Source organism: Cervus elaphus, chromosome 15, assembly GCF_910594005.1.
Source record: "Cervus elaphus chromosome 15, mCerEla1.1, whole genome shotgun sequence".
NCBI lineage: Eukaryota > Metazoa > Chordata > Mammalia > Artiodactyla > Cervidae > Cervus > Cervus elaphus.
In genome coordinates this window covers 52,247,153-52,271,141 of record NC_057829.1, presented here as the reverse complement: position 1 = coordinate 52,271,141, position 23,989 = coordinate 52,247,153, and the positions used below count along the sequence as shown (strand labels likewise).

The 23,989-nt window shown below is 41.1% G+C and overlaps 1 protein-coding gene across 14 annotated transcripts in view; it reads left to right on the top strand.

The window, feature by feature from the left end:
- The window catches only part of SGMS1 (sphingomyelin synthase 1), a 324,458-nt gene that overhangs the window by 266,465 nt on the left and 34,004 nt on the right, over positions 1-23,989 (top strand). For all 14 annotated transcript variants that reach the window (XM_043926716.1, XM_043926715.1, XM_043926711.1 and 11 more), the window contains one exon: positions 7,964-8,815. In XM_043926716.1, the coding sequence (XP_043782651.1) occupies positions 8,193-8,815 (623 nt within the window). In that variant the 5' untranslated portion in view covers positions 7,964-8,192. The remainder of the gene's footprint in view (positions 1-7,963; positions 8,816-23,989) is intronic.

The following is a 23,989-nucleotide window of genomic DNA, read 5'->3' as shown; positions in this document are numbered from 1 at the left end:
TCCAAAACTATGTTAAATAATAGTGGTGAGAGTGGGCACCCTTGTCTTGTTCCTGACTTTAGGGGAAATGCTTTCAATTTTTTGCCATTGAAGATAATGTTTGCTGTGAGTTTATCATGTAAGGCTTTTATTATGTTGAGGTATGTTCCTTCTATGCCTACTTTCTGGAGGGTTTTTATCATAAATGGGTGTTGCTGCATCTATTGAGATAATCATACGGTTTTTATCTTTCAATTTGTTAATGTGGTGTATCACATTGATTTGTGAATATTGAAGAATCCTTGCATCCCTGGGATGAAGCCCACTTGGTCATGATGTATGATCTTTTTAATATGTTATTGAATTCTATTTGCTAAAATTTTGTTAAGGATTTTTGCATCTATGTTCACCAGTGATATTGGCCTGTAGTTTTCTCTTTTTTTGTGTGTGGTATCTTTGTCTGGTTTTGGTATTAGGGTGGTGGTGGCCTCATAGAATGAGTTTGGGAGTTTACCTTCCTCTGACATTTTCTGGAAGCATTTGAGTAGGATAGAATTCTTCTCTGAATTTTTGGTACAATTCACCTGTGAAGCCGTCTGGTCCTGGGCTTTTGTTTGTTAGAAGATTTTTGATTACAGTTTTGATTTCTATGCTTGTGATGGGTCTGTTAAGATTTTCTATTTCTTCCTGGTTCAAATTTGGAAGCTTATACTTTTCTAAGAATTCGTCCATTTCTTCCAAGTTGTCCAGTTTATTGGCATATAGTTGCTGATAGTAGTCTTTTATGATCCTTTGTATTTCTGTGTTATCTGTTGTGATTTCTCCATTTTCATTGCTAATTTTGTTGATTTGATTCATCTCCCTTTTTTTCTTGATAAGTCTGGCTAATGGTTTGTCTGTTTTATTTATTTTCTCAAATCCCTTGAATTCCTATACACTAACAATGAGAAAACAGAGAAATTAAGGAAACAATCCTATTCACCATTGCTATGAAAAGAATAAAACACTTAGGAATAAATCTACCTAAAGAAACAGAAGACCTATATATAGAAAACTATAAAACACTGATAAAAGAAATAAAAAATGGTGCAAATAGATGGAGAAATATACCATGTTCATGGATTGAAAGAATCAATATAGTGAAAATGAGTATACTACCCAAAGCAATCTACAGATTCAATGCAATCCCTGTCAAACTATCAGTGGTATTTTTCACAGAACTAGAACAAATAATTTCTCAATTTGTGTGAAAATACACAAAAACCTCGAATAGCCAAAGAAATTTTGAGAAGGAAGAATGGAACTGGAGGAATCAACCTGCCTGACTTCAGACTATACTACAAAGCTACAGTCATCAAGACAATATGGTACTGGCACAAAGACAGAAATATAGATCAATGTAACAAAATAGAAAGCTCAGTGATAAATCCATGCACCTGTGGACACTTTATCTTTTACAAAGGAGGCAAAAATATACAATGGAGAAAAGACAGTCTCTTTAAAGTGGTGCTGGGAAGACTGGTCAACCACCTGTAAAAGAATGAAACTAGAACACTTTCTAACACCACACACAAAAATAAACTCAAAATGGATTAAAGATCTAAACATAAGACCAGAAACTATAAAACTCCTAGAGGAAAACATAGGCAAAACACTCTCTGATATATATCACAGCAGGATCCTCTATGACCCACCTCCCAGAGTAATGGAAATAAAAGCAGAAATAAACAAATGGGACCTAATGAAACTTAAAAGCTTTTGCACAACGAAGGAAACTATAAGAAAGGTGAAAAGACAGCCTTCAGAATGGGAGAAAATAATAGCAAATGAAGTAACTGACAAAGAATTAATCTCAAAGATATACAAGCAGCTCATGCAGCTCAATACCAGAAAAATAAACGACCCAATCAAAAAATGGGCCAAAGAACTAAACAGACATGTCTCCTAAAGAAGACATACAGATGGGTAACAAACACATGAAAAGATGCCCAACATCACTCATCAGAGAAATGCAAATCAAAACCACAGTGAGGTACCATCTCACGCCAGTCAGACCGGTTGCTATCAAAAAGTCTACAAACAATAAATGCTGGAGAGGGAATGTGGAGAAAAGGGAACCTTCTTACACTGTTAGTGGGAATGCAAACTAGTACAGCCACTATGGAGAACAGTGTGGGGATTTCCTTAAAAAACTGGAAATAGAACTGCCATATGACCCAGCAATCCCACTCCGGGGCATACACACTGAGGAAACCAGAATTGAAAGAGACACGTGTACCCAAATATTCATCGCAGCACTGTTTACAATAGTTAGGACATGGAAGCAACCTAGATGTCCTTTGGCAGATGAATGGATAAGAAAGTTGTGGTACATATACACAATGGAATATTACTCATCTATTAAAAAGAATTCATTTGAATCAGTTCTAATGAGGTGGATGAAACTGGAGCCTATTATACAGAGTGAAGTGAGTCAGAAAGAAAAACACCAATACAGTATATTAACACATATATATGGAGTTTAGAAAGATGGTAATGATGACTCTATACACAAGACAGCAAAAGAGACATAGATAGAAAGAACAGACTTTTGGACTCTGTGGGAGAAGGCGAGGGTGGGATGATTTGTGAGAATAGCATTGAAATATGTATATTACCATATGTGAAATAGATGACCAGTCCAAGTTTGATGCAGCCCACTCCAGTATTCTTGCCTGGAGAACTCCATGGATAGAGGAGCCTGATGGGCTGCAGTCCATGCAGTCACAAAGAGTTGGACACGACTGATCAACTGTAACACTCAAATTCTGTAGTGTTATGGAATAAAGAGTTTATGTGCAGCTTTTATCCTTCTTTTACATCTTTCCAGTTCTGAGACCTAAGTTTAAAGATTTGAGCTCTGCATTATTTCTCAGCTTTCTCCCAGTAAATGGATTCAGGGTAGCATCTCTGGATGATGGTGGTAATATTAGTTTTCTGAGTCTAGGCTTACATAGAGTTTTCTGAGTCTAGATAAGAAAGCACTTTGCCGTTCCCATCTCAGACACAACAGTATGCTATAAATTGACTGTATAGGCCCAAGGGGCAGTCACTGTCTCACTTCTCCTACAACCAGTCTCTGGGGTCTCTGAGTAAGTCCTCATCTTTTCGCTGTGGCCTTTGAAGTACTCATTGTGTGCATGCTCATATCCGACTCTATGGACTGTAGCCCACCAGGCTCCCCTGTCCATGGAATTTTTCAGGCAAGAATACTGGAGCGGGTTGCCAGTTCCTACTGCAGAGGATCTTCTCGACCCAGGGATCAAACCTGCATCTCTTGTGTTTCCTGCATTAGCAGGTGGATTCTTTACCCCTGTACCACTTGGGAAGCACCCATTGTACACTTAGTCTTAGCTTTAGCCAAAAGGCTGGAAAGTACTGAGTAGCTGCCTAATGGTTACTTCCAGGAAATGAGTTTTTTCCTTATTGTGTGATTTCAGTATGAGCTTCAGGAAGGCAACATGTATGCCTTTATTTTCACGCTTCAAATCTTGCTTGAAAAAGAAACTTTCTTTTCTCATGAAATTTGGAAAGATGTGCTTACTGCTCTTGTGTCCAAATGTTTTGGGCTTTTAAAAATGCCATTTGGAAGTGGCTGCTTCATTTAATAGTAATGAAATGTCACTGTGGGCCCCGGTGGACATTAGAAAGGAAGCAGGACATTACAAAAAGAACAAGACATATTTCTTGGAGTATTTAATGGCTTTCATTCCTTTTACATGATCATCACAGGAGTAGCAGCCCATGTGAGGACAGGTAAGGTAGTTAGTTGTTAATGCCATTTTCCATCAGAAGCTGAGCTTGAAGAGGTTAAAGGATTTTGTCAAGAAAGGAGGTAGCTGGAGCCCTTCCCACTACATCTTGGACACAAGACGGTTAAATTGTATTTCATGGCATCGATATTAGAGGTGTACAAATTCAGAGAGCAGGGAAGGATTGTGAGGGGGTGGCCCGGAAAAGCCTTGCAGAGAAGGACCTTACAGACTGAGGGAAGAATCTGGACTTGTTGAAGAGTAGATGGAGCACTCCAAGTTGGGGGCGGTGGATCACAGGGACTGTCTTAAGGAGTGAAGAGTTTTTTTGTCCCAGTTAATTAATGGAAGCTATTGGTTTATTTTTCTGTCTCTTTAAGAATTTCACTGGTTATTTCAAACTGCCTGATGGACTTGTTTTTTGCAAGATTAGTATTCTTTCGTTTGGATAGAAGCTTACAGTGCCAGAATGTGTGTGTGGTGTGTGTATATCTCATGGCCCTGGATTATCTCGTACCATTTGATATTTTTCTGTTTTGAAGAAGATTGTGTCTGAGGAGGATATTATCTGACCTCTGTTTCCCCATCAAAGAGAAGTGAAAAAATACCTTGTCCTTGGTCTGGTCTTTGTGGTTCTGAGGGGTTTTCCCCTCCTGGTAGACTTCCTGCATTGGGCAAGGGGAGAAATGAAGAACTTGTATATATGAAAAGTCCATGTTCATTTCTTTGAGCCTGAACATTCAATCACTAATTTTTCTTTAGAGTTCTCATAGCCACTTCAAGGTGTTGAGCATTCCCTTGGCTCTATCCTGATTGCTGCAGGATATTTGGGGAGAGGCCCGGGGTCTGATGCCAAGAGATTTCCTTTCCTACAGGACCTTCTGCTAGGACTCCCATTTGACAGATGTCTTCTTGTCACTCTAGGTAGGTTAGTGGTGATTGAAGCCCCTCTGTAGTGGTTTTTAAGTGGCCAGAGATTCACTTTGGTTTCATATTTCTCTCTGGAGGATACCCATCTTATTCTCCTTGACCATTCAAATTGTTTGAAAGCAGTTTTGTGTATCAGTGGCATTTTCAGTAGGTTTACTTTCCATTAAACCATCTACATGTTGCTAGTTGTAAGGGACATTTCCTTGGATACTGAGACAATATTGACTGAGCAGCTTTTGGCCCCTTTGAAGTTGAGACGTGTGGATGCTTAAGGTTGTAGCCCTTCCATGGCCCCTAAGAGTCCCCTGGGGCAGTCTAGACAGACCCTTAAGCATGAGGTGATATGTCAGGAAGGTGCAAAGTGCTGTGAGCTCTCAGAAGAGAACTCTTTTGCAAAGCCTGTACCAGCTGTCAAGCTCCACCACCATTTGGTTGGTTGTTGTTTAGTCTGGAAAGTTGGGAGTTGGACATACTGTCCATTTTCATACCAGGGTTGTGTTTGAAGGGTTTGGTACAAATTTGATCTTTGAAATCAGAAGGCCCGAGTTCAGGTCTTGTTTGTGCCTGTACCTCCCAGTGGGTCCATTGGGAGCTCATAGTTACTAGGGAGGAAACAGGATTTAAAGCAGGACAGCCCAGATGAGGTCAGTTTAAGAAATCCTGATAGAGTTTCTTTACTGGAGGATTTCCAGGTGATTCTGACATACTAATGTGTACTGTTGGCCTTTGGAAGGATAACTCTGCAGTTCCTAGGCTCATTTGGATTTTTTAAAACTTGGAACATTTTCTCAGATTATTATTCCACAAAGCATACTTAGGGAACACTGTAATTCCTAATTTATAGCTCTTAAACCTACAAATCTGTGCAAGTTTTTTTCAGTTAACACAACATTCTTTTGAGAAAAGAAGTTAGTCCACAGTTGAACAGTGCATTTTCATCGTGAGCTATAGCGAACAGTAGCTATTGGTTTTGATATAAAATTTGAGAAAGTAAGAAAATATCATTTTACTTTTAGACATATTGACATATAACATTTTAGTTTTATATCTGCAGCATAATTTGTTACTTGTATATACTACAAATTGATCACCACAGTAAGTCTAGCTATCATCTGTCACTATATAATCGACTCCTCCTTCATCTATTTCACTTAGCTCCAACCCTTTCCCCTCTGGTAGCCACCAGTCTCTTGTCTATAAGATTTGTAGTGTTTATTAATTTGTTTTTTAGATTTCACAGATAAGTTATATCATACAGTATTTGTCTTTCTCTGTCTGACTTATTTCACTTAGCATAATAACCCCTAGGTTCATACATACTGTGACAGACTTGTCACAAATGGCAAGTGTACACTGTTGGTGGGAATGTAAATTGGTACAGTCACTATGGAAAACAATATGGAGGGTCTGAAAAAAACTGAAAAGAGAACTACCATGTGATCCAGCTATTTCACTTCTGATATTTATCTGAAGAAAACGAAAACACTAATTCACAAAGATATATGCGTATTCCCTTTGTTCATTGCAGCATTATTTATAATACCCAAGGTATGGAAATAATCTAAGTGTCTGTCCATGGATCAATCGATAAAGAAGATTTGTGTGTGTGTGTGTGTGTGCGTGTGTGCACACACAGTGGAGTACTCCTCAGTCGTAGAAACAGAAACAGTGCTGGATTGTATATCCTCAGCTTTCACGTACGGATTTTAAAGTACTGACAGCAACCCTGTGAAGGAGATATTTGATCATGGCCACTTTGCAGATTAGTAAGCTGAAGTTCAAATAGTAGGTTATGCATGGAGATGCTGAAAGTCAAACTATGGTCTGCCTTTCGCCAAAGGCCACATTTCATTAACCACAATGTTTTGTTATAGAGCTCAGTCTTTTATTTTTAAATTCTCTTGCTTTTTAAAAATTTTAAATGATTATTACAAAATTGATATATATTTACTAAAGATAAGTAGGTGAGAGAGAAGTAGAAAATGCCCCCCAAGCCCATCATCAAGTAGAATTTCAGTCAGTATGTGATTTCTTTCCTGGTGTTTTATGCAATGTTATGTTCATTAACCATAATTGTGGTTAAATATATGTATGTACAACATATATACATTTTTATACTCTCTTTATATATATAATTTTGAATCTCCCCTACAGATGTGCATTTTGGTTATTGCCACAACACTGATAAAGTAATTTAATAAGCACACTGAACCAGGACTTGGAAACTTAGCTTGTAGCTCTTTTATACAAGCTGCCGCTTGACTGTGGGCAGGTTCATTGACCTTCCTGGAACTAAGTTTCCTTATGGATAAGTGAGGGAGTTGGATCAGATCACTGGTTTTGAAGCTATGGTTTTCCACACAGTCTCCTGGGGACTAGGGGTGAAGATGTCATCAGAGCAGAGAGAACCCTGGCCCTTTACTCCCATCTGTTTTCACTCAGGCATCCACTCTTATACCTCTTTTATAGATTTGGAGTCCAAGCATATTTGCAAAGAGGAACTCACTGATTTTTTGTGGAAGAATATAAAATTGTTGGACCTGATGATCCTGAAACTCAACACTACTATGATTCTCTTTTACGATGTCTGTTAAGTTCTGTGTGCTCTGCACATTTAGAACATTTCTTCACCAATCTACAGTAATCTAGAGCGGTAGATTAAGCAGATTTGCTGCAGTCTTTCAGCTGATCTCAGGAACCACATAATAAGCACAAAATAATCCCTGATCAGTGCTGAGCAATGTTCAAAGCACTGTTGAATTGTTTCTTAGCAAACTTAGCACTGTCTTTGACTTGATCCATCTCAGGTCCAATTTAATGACTCTTTTGGGAAATACTAACCAGGTAGTCCCACTCCAGTACTCTTGCCTGGAAAATCCCATAGATGGAGGAGCCTGGTAGGCTGCAGTCCATGGGGTCGCTAAGAGTCGGACATGACTGAGCAACTACACTTTCACTTTTCACTTTCACTCATTGGAGAAGGAAATGGCAACCCACTCCGGTGTCCTTGCCTAGAGAATCCCAGGGATGGCGGAGCCTGGTGGGCTGCCGTCTATGGGGTCGCACAGAGTCGGACACGATTGAAGTGACTTAGCAGCAGCAGCAACCAGGTAGTCATTGGTTCCTTAAAACTAATATGTTTGGAAACTATGGACTCCACCAATAACTGGTTTTCCACTTTCCTTATGCATGTGAAGGTTATGAATCTTGAGGGATTAATTTGAAAGTCCCAGTAGCTTGACTTGTTTCTCTTGCCTCCACAGAAGGAAGAATCTTCTTCAGAAATGAGGTGAATTAATGCTCGGGCTCTCAAGAACCCTGGACAGCTACATGAGGTGTTTAAAACCTGCCCTGACCATCTCGCCACACAGCTCCGTTATGAGGCCTGACAGAATGAGCGCAGCGTGGAGGGACAGTGTCCTGCCCTGTCGGAGCGGTGACTGCTGACCCGCTGGGAGCAAGCAGGGGGGCCTCACGTTGTCTGCCAGCACAATGAAGGAAGTGGTCTACTGGTCACGCGAGAAGGTGGCAGACTGGCTGCAGGAGAATGCTATGCCGGAGTACTGTGAGCCTCTGGAACATTTCACGGGCCGGGACTTGATCAGCCTCACCCAGGAGGACTTCACGAAACCCCCGCTGTGCCTAGTCACCTCTGACAACGGGCAGCGGCTCTTGCACATGATAGAGACCCTGAAGATGGAGCACCACTTGGAAGCACACAAGAACGGCCACGCCAACGGGCACCTCAGCATTGGCACTGGCGGCCCCGCCCCTCACAGCAACTTCAGCATCAAGGTCAAACCCAACGGGATGCCCAATGGGTACAGGAAGGAAATGATCAAGATCCCCATGCCAGAACCGGAGCGCTCCCAGTACCCCATGGAGTGGGGCAAGACTTTTCTGGCCTTTCTTTATGCACTTTCCTGCTTTGTTCTCACCACAGTGATGATCTCGGTCGTCCATGAACGAGTACCTCCCAAGGAGGTGCAGCCTCCACTACCGGACACGTTTTTTGACCATTTTAACCGGGTGCAGTGGGCCTTTTCTATTTGTGAAATTAACGGCATGATCCTTGTGGGACTCTGGTTAATTCAGTGGCTGCTCTTAAAGTACAAGTAAGTAAATCACAAGTCTGCAGTTTCAGGGATTGGGAGGTGGCACGGCAGATGTGTAATAGTCATTATTGGGAAATGAAATTGATCAAGCAGTAGGAATCAAAGCACATTTCTTTCTTTCTTTCTTTCTTTCTTTTTTTAAACCGCATAGTCTGTTGAACCAACCAAAGCTCTGGCAGCTTAAAGGAAGTGCTATGTTTTGTACCAGATTCATACAGAGTGATGAACAGGATTGTTAGAGATGAGGTTTTTCTGTTTTCACATCACAGGAAGGAAAACCCTCAGACATCTTCAGAGAGTACAGGCTATTAAACCACAGAAAACTACCCAGTCTTGGTATGTTTAACCCATCAAAATCAATGGTTGACAGTTGGCCTGTGGTCTATGAATGACCTTATAGCTTTTTCCACACAGAATCAGATATCTGAACCTTAGTAATGTGTATCTGAAGATGCTTCACACATAGAATTCAGAACAGCTAGTCCAGAGTGACATGATCTAGTGGAGAGTGATACCCACTTTAGGTGGGATGTGGATGAACCTGCATGGCTTTCCACCTTTCTTTGGAATGTAAGGCATTTAGAGCAGTATTCCATTCAAGTTTCTCAGGATTTTAAATAGGCATCTCCTTTTAGTTTCAGGTGAATCCAAAGTGGCTTTCATGTCCCAGGCTCTAAACTCAATGCAGCAAAGTTGTTTGCTTGAGTTGCACATAGCAAACTGAACACATACTTTGCCCTCCTCACGGGTGTCTGATTTTTCCATTAGCAGAACATCTTTATAGCTTCCACGCATGAGAGTTGAAAACTGGTTTGCTAAGGAACTGAGTTTCTCTCTGGTAGACTATGTTGCATGACCCACAATGTGGTTGAATACTAAGGAAATCATCTTAAATAAAGAAAACAAAATGCAGACTGAGAATTTATGTTGAACTTTAATGGAAATTATCAGTTTTTTTCTTGTGTGTTATATGAAGTCTGTGTTTTCTTCCCTTATAAATTAGATATCTACAAGTGGAAATAAAAGCAACTCCTGAGTCTTTGCCAGTAAAGGACTATCTTTATGTTGTATATAGGAAGCTATTTAAGTAGCCAGTTTTTATCTGGGGGCTGGTTTGGCTATCCCAAGTTTAAGCAGGGAAGCCTGGTATGCCACAGTCCATTGGGTTGCACAGAGTTGGACGTGACTGAACGACTGGGAAACAACAAATTTAGTTTAAGCTAAATTTGATACAGGAGCAGCGGTCTGGGATGCGTTTGAGTTGGTGGAAGAAAGACTGTTTCTTGTGCGCTTTAGTTTTAAGGGGCTGAATAGATAAGAATAGGCTGTAGAAATATGAGATGCTCAAAATTTACTAATTACATTCTTCTGACTGTCAGACTTCAGTTCTGCTTTTGACTTTCAAAATTTTTTCCCTAGAAGCTCATTAGGGGGAAAAAAATTGTATATTTTCCCTTAACAAAGGCAAGGTCAACTCAAAATTAGGTTTTCTGGGGTCTTCCTGATTTTTGTTGTTTTGTTTATATGAGTTTGTTTTCTGGTTTTTATCAAAATTCTTACATGCCAGCTAATAATTTACTGCCCAGAAATGTACTTGTGTATACGCATCGAAACCTTTCACAGAACTGTGACTTTTGAATAATTTTATTCTTGTTCTAAGAAATGTCCTAACCACAGAGATAATTTCTTTAAAGTATATTACTATTTGTATTTCTCTCAGCAGGGGCTTTTCCTCAAATCTGTTTCTCTTGAAGCTTTCTGATTTTGTGTTTTACTGGTATTTGTTACGAATACTGTAGTCATTTGTATATTTAAATTGTTCTACAGCCGTAAATCAGTTAATTCATGCCTGGGGCAAAATTAACCCAAGGCTGGGACACAGGCAGCCTGGGCCCCAGCCCCAGCCATGTGCTAGCATGCTGGATAGAGTGGATGAATCTCCAAATCTCAGGAGCCTTGGTTTGCTCACAGATACAATAAAGACCTCTCAGTCTAGATGATTTCTGTTGCTCTATACCACTGTGTTGTATTTGATTACAAAATCACTGAATGAGCCAGTTGCATTTGAGTGTTACTAGCTGCAGAGCATTTGCAGTTCAGAATATGTCCAACTTTAAAGGTTCTTTAAAGTCCTCTCTCTGGTTTCCACATTGGCAGGATAACCCAGTTGTTTTCATGAGCGTCTTCAGCATCCCCACCCCTGTCCTACTACTGGGGCACATCCCTAGCTTCCCATCTCCCTCCTTGAGACCTCCCTGGAGTATGTGTGGCACACCAGACCTGGGAAAGGCAGGAAGAAAGACAGAGGTGGACACACCCAGCAGTGGCTATTAATGAGCTCCCTTTCCCTGGCCCTCATAAAGGTGGAACTGCTTCCTAGTACAGAGAGACACCCTTTTTCCAGTTATTTGGCTGTGGCAGTGTAGCAGTCTGTGGCGCTGTAGCAATCTGTTATTCAGCATGTTGGGAAAATGGATCCTTCTGGCTATGGAATATTCTGTTTAAAAGCAGTAACCCTCTCATTTTTTCTGTGCTCAACTCTTCTGACACTTGACCCCTCTCCCTAGCCTCCACTCAAACTCAGCTTTTCTAAAATCAGATTTATCATCTTTTTCTTTCAACTTCTTCCTTCTATGTAGGCAGTGGCATTTCCTAGAAACCTACAACTTCTCAGTTCCTTTCATGTAAATAGTCACTACGTTCTGTCAATTCTAATTGCAGTTTCTTTACCTCTTTCCATTCCTACCTGGTGATGTATAGTGAGTGCTCAGATGGAGGCCCAGTTCCCTAGCCTGAAGCTCAAGGTCCTTCCTAATCTGGCCCCAGGCTGTTCGACCTCATCTGTTTCTTCTCAACTCAGCAGTTTCTCTTGAAGCCTCCAAGCTCATGTCACATTCTGTTCTATTCTTCCTGTGTGTGTATGTCTCCTTTACTGCTAGACTTTTAAGTTTCCCAAAGGAAAAGACCAGATCCTATTTGTCATTCATCTTGGTATCCCACTACCTCATCTAAAGTCTGGCACATAGAAAGTGCTTGTTTAAAATTCATTCACTGAGACCCTCGTGTATGCCAGGCACTGTGGTAGACCTTGGGGCTGCTGCAGGGCTCAGAGGCCCCTGATGCTCACACGGAGCTTGTATGCTCACCAGGATGAAACAGTTTGTGAACAAGTGAATATATACTACCAGGCAGGTAAGAGAAATGGAGAAAAATAAAGCAGTCTAAAAGGTTAGTGAGTTTTGGAGATAGTGGGGAGGGAGCAGTATTTTAGATCAAGTGTTTAGAAAAGGCCTCTAATGAGGTGACCGTTGAATAGACACCTGAATCAAATGAGGGGGATACAAGTTGGTGTTTGGGGCAGGAGCAGTCCCGGTAGGAGACAGAGCAAGTGCAGAGTCTCTGAGGTTTACCTGGGGAAAAGCCACAGGCCAAGCAAGCTGGGAGAAAATGGCCATACAGAGTCAGGGAGGTGTGGACAGCATATGGGTCAGGGAAAAAGAGACAGATTTTTGTTCCAGGTGTAATGATAAGTTATTAGGGAAGAATGATGTGGACAGATTTGTATTTTAAAAGAAGCACTCTGGCTGCAGTGAAGAGAACAGATCAACGAGACTGGAAGCGGGGGGATGGGTTAGGATGTTATTGCAAATGGTCCAGTTGGGAGATGACCATGAGGTAGACTCATGTTTGGCCAATGAATACATTTGGTGGGAAGGGACAAACTCTTTCTAGAAGCCATGGCTTCTGTTACATTTAGAGCGCCTTATCATTTATAGCCACAGGGCTGGGTTCCATTACAGAGACTCACATGAGGTTTTTGGGTCTGTCTCTGAATCTCTGAATTTTATATGAAATTTAATGAGGAATGAATCATAGATTGAGATTGAATTCACTTATTTGGGAGCTCTCATAGCTTTGCTGGAATATATTTTATTTCAGAGCAAAGTTGAGTGATGTGTATACTCTGATATTTGTTTTCTGTCACAGCTGCTTTTGGATCAGATATTTGCCTGCAGGGCTTCCCAGGTGGTGCAGCAGTAAAGAATCTACCTGCTAACGCAGGAGACACAAGAGACAAAGACTGCGGTTCTGTCCCGGGTCAGGAAGATCCCCTGGAGGAGGAAATGGCAACCCACTCCAGTATTCTTCCCTGGAGAATCCCATGGACAGAGGAGCCTGGTGGGCTACAGTCCATGGGCTCTCAAAGGGTTGGTCAGACATGATGAGCAACTGAGCACACACATTTACCTACAAGGAGTAGCACTAGTCATTTGTAGGGTGGGAGTGGATGGTATAAAGATGAATTAAATATTGCAGAATGTGTTGGTCCACTGGTGGTGAAAAGATTTGAAGAAAGGAAAAAGAAAAGGAGCCACGGGATACTTGGGACATGAGGTGGAGTTGAAAGAACTTTGTGGTTGAGCATTTGGGGCATGGAGTAGAATATTCTGGCATAAACCATTGTGTAACATTATGGAGAGAATGGTCACCACATAGGTTCTTTGAAAATTGATCTCAGGCCAAAAGGGAAGGAACTGGAGAAGGGAATGGTATTGGCCGATCCTGCCTTAAGACTTGATGTCTCTATTCAGAACTGTTTCTCGGGGTTTCATTGATCCCGCAGGAAGGAACAAGTACAGGTTTCCAGCATGGCTTCCCAGGATTACACTCTGAGAACACTGCAGTGGATTTTTAGGTGTTTGGTGTTGGGGAAGACTCTTTTTTTTAAATTTTTATTAGTTGGAGGCTAATTATTTTACAATATTATAGTGGTTTTTGTCATACATTGACATGAATTACCCATGGATTTACATGTATTGGGGAAGACTCTTGAGAGTCCCTTGGACTGCAAGGAGATCCAGCCAGTCCATCCTAAAGGAGATCAGTCCTGGGTGTTCATTGGAAGGACTGATGCTGAAGCTGAAACTCCAATACTTTGGCTACCTGATGCCAAGAGCTGACTCATTTGAAAAGACCCTGATGCTGGGAAAGATTGAAGGCAGGAGGAGGAGGGGACGACAGAGGATGAGATGGTTGGATGGCATCACCGACTCGATGGACATGGGTTTGGGTGGACTCCGGGAGTTGGTGATGGACAGGGAGGCCTGGCGGCTGCGGTTCATGAGGTCACAAAGAGTCGGACATGACTGAGCGACTGAACTGGGGCAACAGTGTGTTTTTTATGTTCAGAGACCGCTTTGGAAAAGACTTACTTAGTGTTTTATCCTTTGATAACATGCCCTGAGTTTGGAGGCCTTATTTGTTAGGAGGGTGTCTGCAGCATTTGCCTCTCTCCTGTGGATGGAATCTAATTTCCAAGGACATAATCTTTGTGCTGATTGGCAGCTGCTGCTCTCAGATGCTAATTTAATGTTTTTGTTTGTTTTGTGTTTCATTCAGTAGAGAAGATTTGTCAGCATGTATCTCATTTCACCCCAGTTTAATTCCATCAGTGTCTCTTTTCACATTAAGTTGATTGGTTTAAAGTACTTATCTCTTTCATCTTCTAATCCTCAAAGTAGTTTATGACCACAGTTATTGTCAACATTTTAAAAATTTGTTTTCAAGTCTTTGATGATTGTGATTAAGTAAAGTTCTTAAAAGCTGTTGATGTAGAGCATTTAATATGAAGGAGTTCCCTCCAATAATGTTTATTTTTCAAGTTCTAGAAGAGCCTTTTTTTAAAAAGGCCATTTCACTTTATTAGAAATCAGCGGTGCCCTGTGGGCCACTAGGCTGGTCTCCAAATGGAACTTCAGGGCATCTTTACATTTAGTAGTTTATTAAGAATTATTAAGATTAGTGCTAGAGATATAGCACTGAGCAAAACAAAGCCTCACAGAAACAAAGCTACATAGTTATCTTCTGGGAGTTTTTCTGGTTCTCACAGTAACATCTCAGGTTTTAAAGTGTGGGTTGTCCCAGACTCTGTCCTAAAGTACAAAAGTCATGAGGACAAAAATTCCCTCCTGCTGTTGCAGCGGTGGGGGCACCTAGTGCATTATTTAATCAACTGATAAACCATCATATTCCTCTCCAGCCATAAAGCAAGATAAGAGCCCAGAAGTCATCATTTCCCTCCCTTGCTTCTCTCTCTACACATGTACCTACATCTATTATATACTTACTCAAAGTCTCTATTCTTCTGTTCCTTTCCATCCATGTTGTCAAAAATCATTATCACCCCGATCACATGGCACATTCCAAACATTTGAGTAACAGGAATTTTTTTTTCCCTTACATGCATTGTGTTATTTGATCCAGTCAGCTCTTAAAATAAGTACTGTTGTCTTGTCTCTGTGAAGATTTCAGAGACACAGAAAAGATGCTGACTTGCCCAAGATCCCACACAGAATATTTAGAAAATTGAAAGTTTTTCAGTGTAAGTCCACTGAAATGTCCTGGGGAAGTGTATTTTCTTAGCAGATGTAGTACCATTGATTCGACAAGCAGAGGACAGGTAGAATGAAAACAGATAAGTCCTGTGTTGAATAATAAGGTTTATACATTGCATATAAACCAGGAGACATTCCTACTTGCCCCAGGATTGGACCTGCCAAGCCTGCAGGCCAGCCTGTCTTGCTGGCCCACCATAGTTCATGGAAGTGTACTGAGTTCTGTCTCAGCTGACTGCTGTCCTCTCACCTGCCAGGTGTGGTATGGTCCCTGTTCACCACGGGTCTAGGAAAGCCCTGGTGCCACCTATTGCAGTAACGCTTTTCCAGTGCAGACCACCAGTCAGGAGTGCCCAACCTTGTTCTTTTATTTTATTCAGTTTTAATTGGAGGATAATTTGCTTTACAATATTGTGTTGGTTTCTCCCATGCATCAACATGAATCAGCCGTAGGTATATGTATGTCCCGTCCCTCTTGAACCTCCCTCCCACCTCCCACCCCACACCACCCCACGGGGTTGTCTCAGAGCACCAAGTCAAGCTCCCTGCATCATACAGCAAATTCCCACTGGCTGTCTATTTTACACTTGGTAATGTGTGTGTTTCCATGCTACTTTCTCAATTTGTCCTACCCTCTGCTTCCCCTGCTGCATCCATAAATCTGTCCTCTCTGTCTGCATCTCCGTCATTGCCTTGAAAATAGGTTCTTCTCCTTGCTGTTTCTAGCCAGTTTTCTCCCCTTGAGTCTGACCCCATTGTCCATCTGGGCTGCAGAGCCTGGGCTGAGGTCCTATTTTCATTCTGGGGACCTTTCCTGTCCCTTTATCTTCCCGTGTAATCTGGACCTCCCAGGTGTTTGCCGGCTTCTGCTCCACCTCCCTGGGAATGGGGAAGAACAGCCACTCTAAGCCCTCAATGATGGGTTCGCTGCCAGGCTCTGTCTCACTTCTCATCCTCACATTAGCGAATGGATGGTCTTACCTGCTTTCACCTTTCTTTTATCAGTTTCAGTCTCAAGACCTAAGTATTAGCCTGAACTCTAGGAATTGTCAGGAAACTAAATTCAGTAAGCCCAGCAACTTAGGTTTTAAGTTAGCATAAATATTATAAGTGGCTTTTTAAACTGAGAGGAAAAAAGGGAGAGAGAGCAAAAAAAAAAATCAGAGGCGCAATAAATTATAGTTTTCATGAGTTAGTTTTTATTTATGACACTAAAGAAACTAATGTATCTTGCTTATAGGCAGATTAGAAGGTAAAAATAAACATAAAGGAAAAATTTACTGATGGCGCCTAAGATAAGTAATGCTAACATCTGATTTCATATTTGGTTTAATATTTTCCTGTATGCTCATATATGTGTAATCTGTATATATGTGTATTTTTAGTACCATATTTGCCTTGTATTTTGCAACGTGCCTAGGGCTCATCTCTGACCCTTTCTCTTAAAAAATCATCATGGATGTCTAAGTATTCATGATCTTATTTAGAAGTCACTGCATCTGTCCCTTCCAGCCTGTTTGTATCAGGGCAATGGCAGTTAAGCACAAGTTATATTGTAAATCTTAGTTTAAGATCATCTTAACCCTACAGTTTCAGTCTTTTGACTGGAGGTGAGTTTGGTCAGGTTACTTAACTACTTGTAGTAGCCTTGTTTCCTCATCTACAGAATGGGAACAATAAAAATAGTGTCTGTCTCAGCGTTGTTGTGCCAATGGAGTGAGATATATGTATGGAGGAATTAACCGAGTCCTTGGCGTCCCCATCTCTATCTAATGCTCAGTCGGTCAGTGCTATCCGACTCTGCAGCCCCATGGACTGTAGCCCACCGGCCTCCTCTGTTCACTGGATTTTCCTGGCAAGGATACTGGAGTGGGTGGCCATTTCCTCCTCCAGGGAATCTTCCCGACTCAGGGATTGAATCCACATCTCTCACGTCTCCTGCATCTGCAGGCTTATTCTTTACCCCTAGCACCACTCCGGAACAGCATATCTGTCTTTCCCCCGACTCTCAGGCCAAAGGTCTCGGTTTTGTTACTGATCACGGCTTCCACCCGACATCTGGTCTTCATCACACCACTTCTCACCATCTTGCCGCCCTGCGTGTCACTGGAGGCATCTCCTCCCAGTCTGCTTCCATCCTTGCTTCCCTGACGTCCCTTATCAGCTCCGCAGACAGAATGTGTAACTTCACGAGTGAGTGGGTGTGTCGCTCTTCTCTCACCTGATGACAGCTTTTAGGTTGGAGGTGACTAAGGAGGTCCTCCCAGACTGCACGCCCCATGTCTTCCTTCTCCCTGACCCTCCTGCTAGTCTCCAGTGCCCTCACATACTGACCTCTGTTTAGAATCTTCTCCCACAGAAGGCGGTGGGGCCGGGGGTTCAGGATGGGGGGCTGGACAAATGTATACCTATGGCCCATTCATGTTGAGGTATGGCAGAAACCAATACAACATTGTAAAGCAACTATCCTCCAGTGAAAATGAATAAAAGAAAAAAAAAAGAATCTTCTCCCACAAATAACTTCATGGTTAACTCTCCTCCCATGTAGGGACATTCTCTGATCAAACTTACCCCCAAACTGTAACCTCCTGTCCCCCCCAGTGACACTGTCGCTTAATTTTACCCTTTAGACTTTTTCCAGCGTGCTCTATATTTTACTTAGATGTTTATTGTCTGCTTTCTTTCCTAGAATATAGGTACCACAAGGCAAGCTTTTTGTCCATTCGGTTCACTGCTGTGTTTCCAGAATAAGGTCTAGCACATACACATGTTCATTAGGAGAGTAGATAAATAATAACAGCAGCTAACATTTATTGCATATTGCACTGTGCTGACTACTATGCCTAGAATTTAATAAATGTTAGCCATTGCTGGTGATGTATGTGCTTAGTATGTTTCTAGAAACCAACCCCCTGATAAGGTGAAAGTGTTACTTTTAAGGGTGATCCATGAGCTTAAGGGCAAACATTAATTGTTGAGTTCAGTCAGCTGTAACTGAACAAACATTAATAATGTGATTCAGGGTGGGTAAGTTTTGATGAAGGAAAAGAATGAGAAAAGATCTGCATGTACGTAATACATATTTACATTATGTGTACGCACTCATGGGCTTCCTAGGTGGTGCAGTGGTAAAGAATTCACCTGCCAGTGCAGGAGATGCAAGAGACTTGTGTTCAATCCCTGGGTCAGAAAGATCCCCTGGAGGAGGAAATGGCAACCCACTCCAGTATTCTTGCCTGGGAAATCCCATGGACAGAGGAGCCTGGCGGGCTACAGTCCATGGGGTCACAGAGAGTCGAACATGACTGAGCACGCACACACACACAAACACATATATTTGTATTATACACATGTATGTATGTATGCACACATACTATTTTTGCTAATAGCCTAAAATACTAACAAGAAAGATAACTTCTTTTGTTTGATACATATATGTGCTGCGGTTTCTGGAGGAGGCTTGATTTTGATTCCTTTTAACTCTTTCACATAGACTATATAATCTTAGAGGGTAATATTTTTTCTTTATCTCATGTTACAATCTATATTTAACTCAGGAAATAATTTTTTAAGGTGGCTTTAGTGCAGGCAAGTTTTATCATCTGATCTGTTCTTTACAGATTCCCTAAACCAGTACAGATCATTTTCTAAATTTAATCAACTGTTGCATTATTTTGCAGATCTTTTACACGAGGCTTAGGGAAAAATATGTCAGTACCTTTTTTTTTTTTAGCTTGACAGCTTTGTTAGTGAAAACAGCAGCTAATCAAAAGTATTATTGTTGTTTAGTCGTGCCTGACTCTGGGGCCCCATAGACTGTCACACCGAGCCCGCCCCCACCCCACCCCCCCACCCACCGGCCGGCTCCTCTGTTCTTGAGATTTCCCAGGCAACAATGCTGGAGTAGACTGCCATTTCCATCTCCAGGGGATCTTCCTGACCCAGGGATCTAACCCGCATCTCCTTCATTGATAGGCGGATTCTTTGCCAGAAGTCAACAGGGAAGCCCAATTGAAAGGATAAAGACTTGGTTTTTGTTGTGGCTCTTTCTTGACTGACTCTCTGGCCCCAGACTAGATAGTCTTTGCATCTTAATTCTTCCTTCTGTAAAATGGGATGATAGTATATGATGAACAGTAATGTGGTTAAAATAATTAATACCAAAATTGCAAAGGTCTCTTTGAGTTGGACTTCCGTGAGGTGGAGGACTGGGCTGTACAGACTCGTTCCTGGGCTGGGTGCGTAGTTCCATCTCATTCTGGTTCGCAGACTGCCATCCTCCTGTGTACACACTAGGAAATAGTCAACGAGTTCTAGATCTCCCCGGAGAGCATGTATTTTTACTTTTCTGTTTAGTCTATTTTCATTCTATAGCATTTATTCTTTCCATTTTGTTTTACAACCCGTTCCTTGGGACTTCCCTTCTTAAAGTATACAGTTAAGCCCTGGGTTTTCATGATCCACCATCTGGAGAGTTGTGACCCCTGTGATGGGTAGAAAGGCCAGAAGGGGCAGCAAGGAGACAGGGCAGGCGAGGGAGAAAGATGGCAGGACCCACAGCCCTCCTTGGATGAACGCAGCCATCTTGACAACGGCTGTCAATTAAAATGTAGAAATGATGCAGAGTGAAGGACTGGTGAGCATTGGGAGAGGTTATTTCCCGCAGATGAATGAAAGAGTTTAAAGGACAAATATTTGTGGGAAGAAGCAGGAAAGCACTATCAGAAGTAGTAAGAAGTGAAGCCCGAAAGCACAGAACTGCAGGAGATTGCCCGTGTTACAGGCACCATCATAAGTCTGACTAGTACTAAAACATAAGTAAGGAGCGGCTTTCTTTAAGCGCTTTCTCTGATAGAAAGAATGCGGGCCTCTGTTGATAATGGTAATGCCAATCTCACTATTAAAAAAATACCATAAACTAGAAACCAAGTTCTGAAGTGATGTGGAGAATGAAGTGGCTCTCTCCAGTTGGGAACTTTTGGGAAGCTGCACGCAGAGCTGGTATGTGAGGTAGGTGGTTGGGGTAACAGGAAAGACCAGGCAAAGAGATTTGCTGGCAAAAGCAAGAAACTTGGTGAGTGGAGCCCCTTTTGCCCAGGGTGGTAGAATTCATATCTGCAAGATAAAATGGGAAGTAGCTTGGGGTCATGTTGAGAAGAGCCTGTGATGGGAATTGGAACTTCTGGTGATGATGAGTGGTTATCATAATGCAGGGAATCCCAAGGCTAGTAGCAAGGAATTAAAGGGAGGAAAACAGATTTAAGAAGCTCTTTGGCGTTAGCTTCCACAGAATGTGGTCACGGGAGTGGGAGTCTATGAAGAAAGTAAGATAGGTAAAGGTGGCCCCAGGTGCCTTCTTTAGAGTAGATGGTCTATCAGAGACCTGATGACAGGCAATGTTCCCGGGGTCCAGGCAGAGGGGATGGCTGGCACAGAGGTCTGCATGAGGTGGAGGGACTTGGTGTGATGTGTTCAGTTGCACCAACGGCATCGGACTGAAGTTTAGGAATGATGGGGAGAACAGAGGGAGGGGAGCTTGGCCCAGATCATCTAGGGCCTCGTGGGCTTGGTGAAGGATTTGGATTTTATTCAAAATATATTTGGCAGCTATTGGAGGGTTTTAAAGGATATGCTGTATTTAACTGTATTTAAAAAGATGATTCTGGCTTCTCTCTGTAGAAAGGCTTTTATGGAGGTACAAATGGAATTAGAGACAGTAGGTCAAAGGTCACAGTCGCAGTTCAGGCGAGATAGAATGTAGAAAAGTGGATAACATCTCAGGAAAGAGTTAGTTGCTCAGTTGTGTCCGACTCTTCGCGACCCTATAGACTACAGCCCTTCAGGCTCCTCTGTCCATGGAATTCTCCAGGCAAGAATACTGGAGTGGGTAGCCATGCCCTTCTCCAGGGGATCTTCACGACCCAGGGATTGAACCCAGGTCTCCCACATTGCAGGCAGAGTCTTTACTGTCTGAGCCACCAGACTGATCAAACATTGGAGGGATGTAAGCAAACGTTACTGGGCACAGACTGTGCAAACAATAATGGAAAATGAACAGTTTCCTGTTTGATACCTAGAAGAATCTTTCTCTAAGCATTAGAGATAAATAACATGCTTATCATTAAAATAACTGTCAAAAATGCTTACTTTGCAGAGGTCTGGGTCAATATGAAATATGACTTAAAACCCTAAGTGAAAAATGTGAGTTAAGTAGATTTTATAACTTGAATGAGATTGAATGTTGGCTCATCCATTGGTTCACAGCAGTGTAGTCTCAAAATAAAATTGGGATTTCTTACACAATCTGAAGGCATTTCCTGAACCTTTTTGTGTTGGGTAGTATATATATATTTCAGCTTAAATTCTCTGAACTGCAATTTTCCTATCTGTAAAATAAGGGTCATAGCATTGCAGTACAGGTTGTTCTAAGAACTAAATGGCTCAGAGTTTGACATAGAGGAGAAATTTGGCAAAACCCTAGTTACTGTTAATAACAGTCTAGGGAAATTCTTCAGTAGCATTTCTCTGAATCATAAGGAAAATATCCTTTTGCTGGCTGGGAAGCCAATTTCCAAGGAAGTTAATTGAGATGATTCAGATCATCAAGAGGGCCTTTGTTAAAAGCAGAGCCAGCATCTGTGTGTAGATGAGCTGAAGACGCCTTGTCCCTGTGGCAGTACTGGAAGGACCTGAACCATTCACTGGCTTCCATGGTTTCTCCGGAGACGTGGGGCTCCCTGATCCTTGCCCAGATTCGTGTGCCCTCCCCCTTGTTGATCGCCTCCTACTTTGGAATTGTCACTTGGATCCACTGCCATGTCTCAGGACCTGTTTGTTTCTAAAAGTCAGTAACTTCCCTCAAGAGCTGGCAGAGCAGGTCTGAGCGCTGAAAGAACTATGTGTATTCTGATTGTGGCTTAGTTGAGAAAACTTGTGGGAAACAATGGAACTTTCCAATATTTTCCTTTTACTCTCCAGTGCATTCATTTCTCTCTTCATTTTTCCTTTAGAACTTTAGACTATCATTTCAAATGCCAAAAACAATGTAGTACTGCTCTTTTAAGCCTATATTTGGTGTAGTAAGTAATCAGGTTCTGAGTACTCTTTTCTCTTTGAGTTGGGAGAATAAAAAGTTTAATAAAGTTATTCTGAACATAGCATACTATTCTTGCAGATCTTAAAAATATCAACACTTTTATTCATATATATGTGTGTGTGTGTGTGTGTGTGTGTGTATATATATATATCTCAGATTTAACATGTATGGTTTTCTTTTCTGTCAGAGAAAGTAGTAATGACTCTATTACTCAACTACTTGGGAGAAGAATAGATAATCACAGTCATACACAAGTGTCTGTGACGTGACAGTCATTGCAGTGTGTGAGCAGATAGGAAATAGACTTCTTTCCAACATGAAAGAGACATTTCCCATGTGAGAAGAACATAACTGTGGTTTTGAGAATTGTAATGTGCATCTTGTCCTTGGCATTTGCTTAATCTCTAGAAATACCTCATTAATGTTTCCTCTGTGGCTCTTTTGTTGCCTTAGTTATATTTTTAACTATTTTAGATCTTTAAAAAAAAAAAAACACGTCTTGAACTTTTAAACTGTAGAGAGAATTCTAATGTGTGAAATTCTTTGATTAAGTAAATAATATGTTAACAGGATACAAGATTTTGAAACGCTTTTCTTTTTTATATCCTGCTTTCTAAAGTGTATATAGGAAATTCTTGTTTAAAATTATACATTGAAGATACTCTAAACATAATTTCAAAAAAGATTAAGTAAATGCCAGAGATCAGAAGACTCTTATTAAATAGCCAGTTCCATCTTGTCTCTGTGTTAATGTTGATGACGTCACGTGGGTATAAGTCATTTGATTTTTTTCACTTCAAGTCAAAGAGTAAATGTGACTGAACCTTAATGTGTGTTACCTTTAAAATTTTTTTTTTTGTAAAAGAATTTGTCTTTTCTCATCCTTTATCATTTTTTTGTGTACCTCATTCTCAGGTAATCCTGGGTCTTTTCACTGCTATTCAGTTATGACTCAGGTTTGATCTATGGAAATAGGTGTTTGTGCATGTATATATCTTGTGTGCACCATGAAACCATCAGGCAAAGTGATTTTAAGGTAGTGATATTCATCCAAATGGAGTGATAGCAGTCATTTTGTTTCTCTTCCTCTGAAGAGATTGGCTTATCTAAATAGACTGAACAGTTTTCTGTTGTAGATGTTTCTTGTATCATTCAAGTAAAATTGAAAGTAATTTATGTTTCTTTGAATAGGATGGTGTGAGAGGGCATTTTCTTTTTGAGAAAAATTATCATTGTATCTTAAAATGTAAAATTCAGTTGGTTATTTCAAGTATTTTGGTAAGACATTTATAATCTAGTAATGTGATGTAGTATTGTCCATCTCTATATTGCTTAATTATACCGTGCTTTTCATAATTCCTGGAATTAGAGGCACATACCTTTATAAACGACAGCTTTGTACTGAAAAAATTCTTGTCCTTGGGGGTGACAAGCACAGCTTTATAATAAGAGAAAATAAGACAGTTCTCTGTGGTAAGCAATTTTTTGACTCAGTGCCTAAAATTGGGGTTAAGAGTCACTAGACCCGAACCCTACCTTTACAACCTAAGGACCTTACATGGACTGTGTAGTTATGAATGAAACACTAATATGGTCACATGGATTATTTTTAAATTAATTTTCAGTCAACCAAGTGACATATCACTTCATCCCTCTTGTTAAAAAATACACATAACACAGATA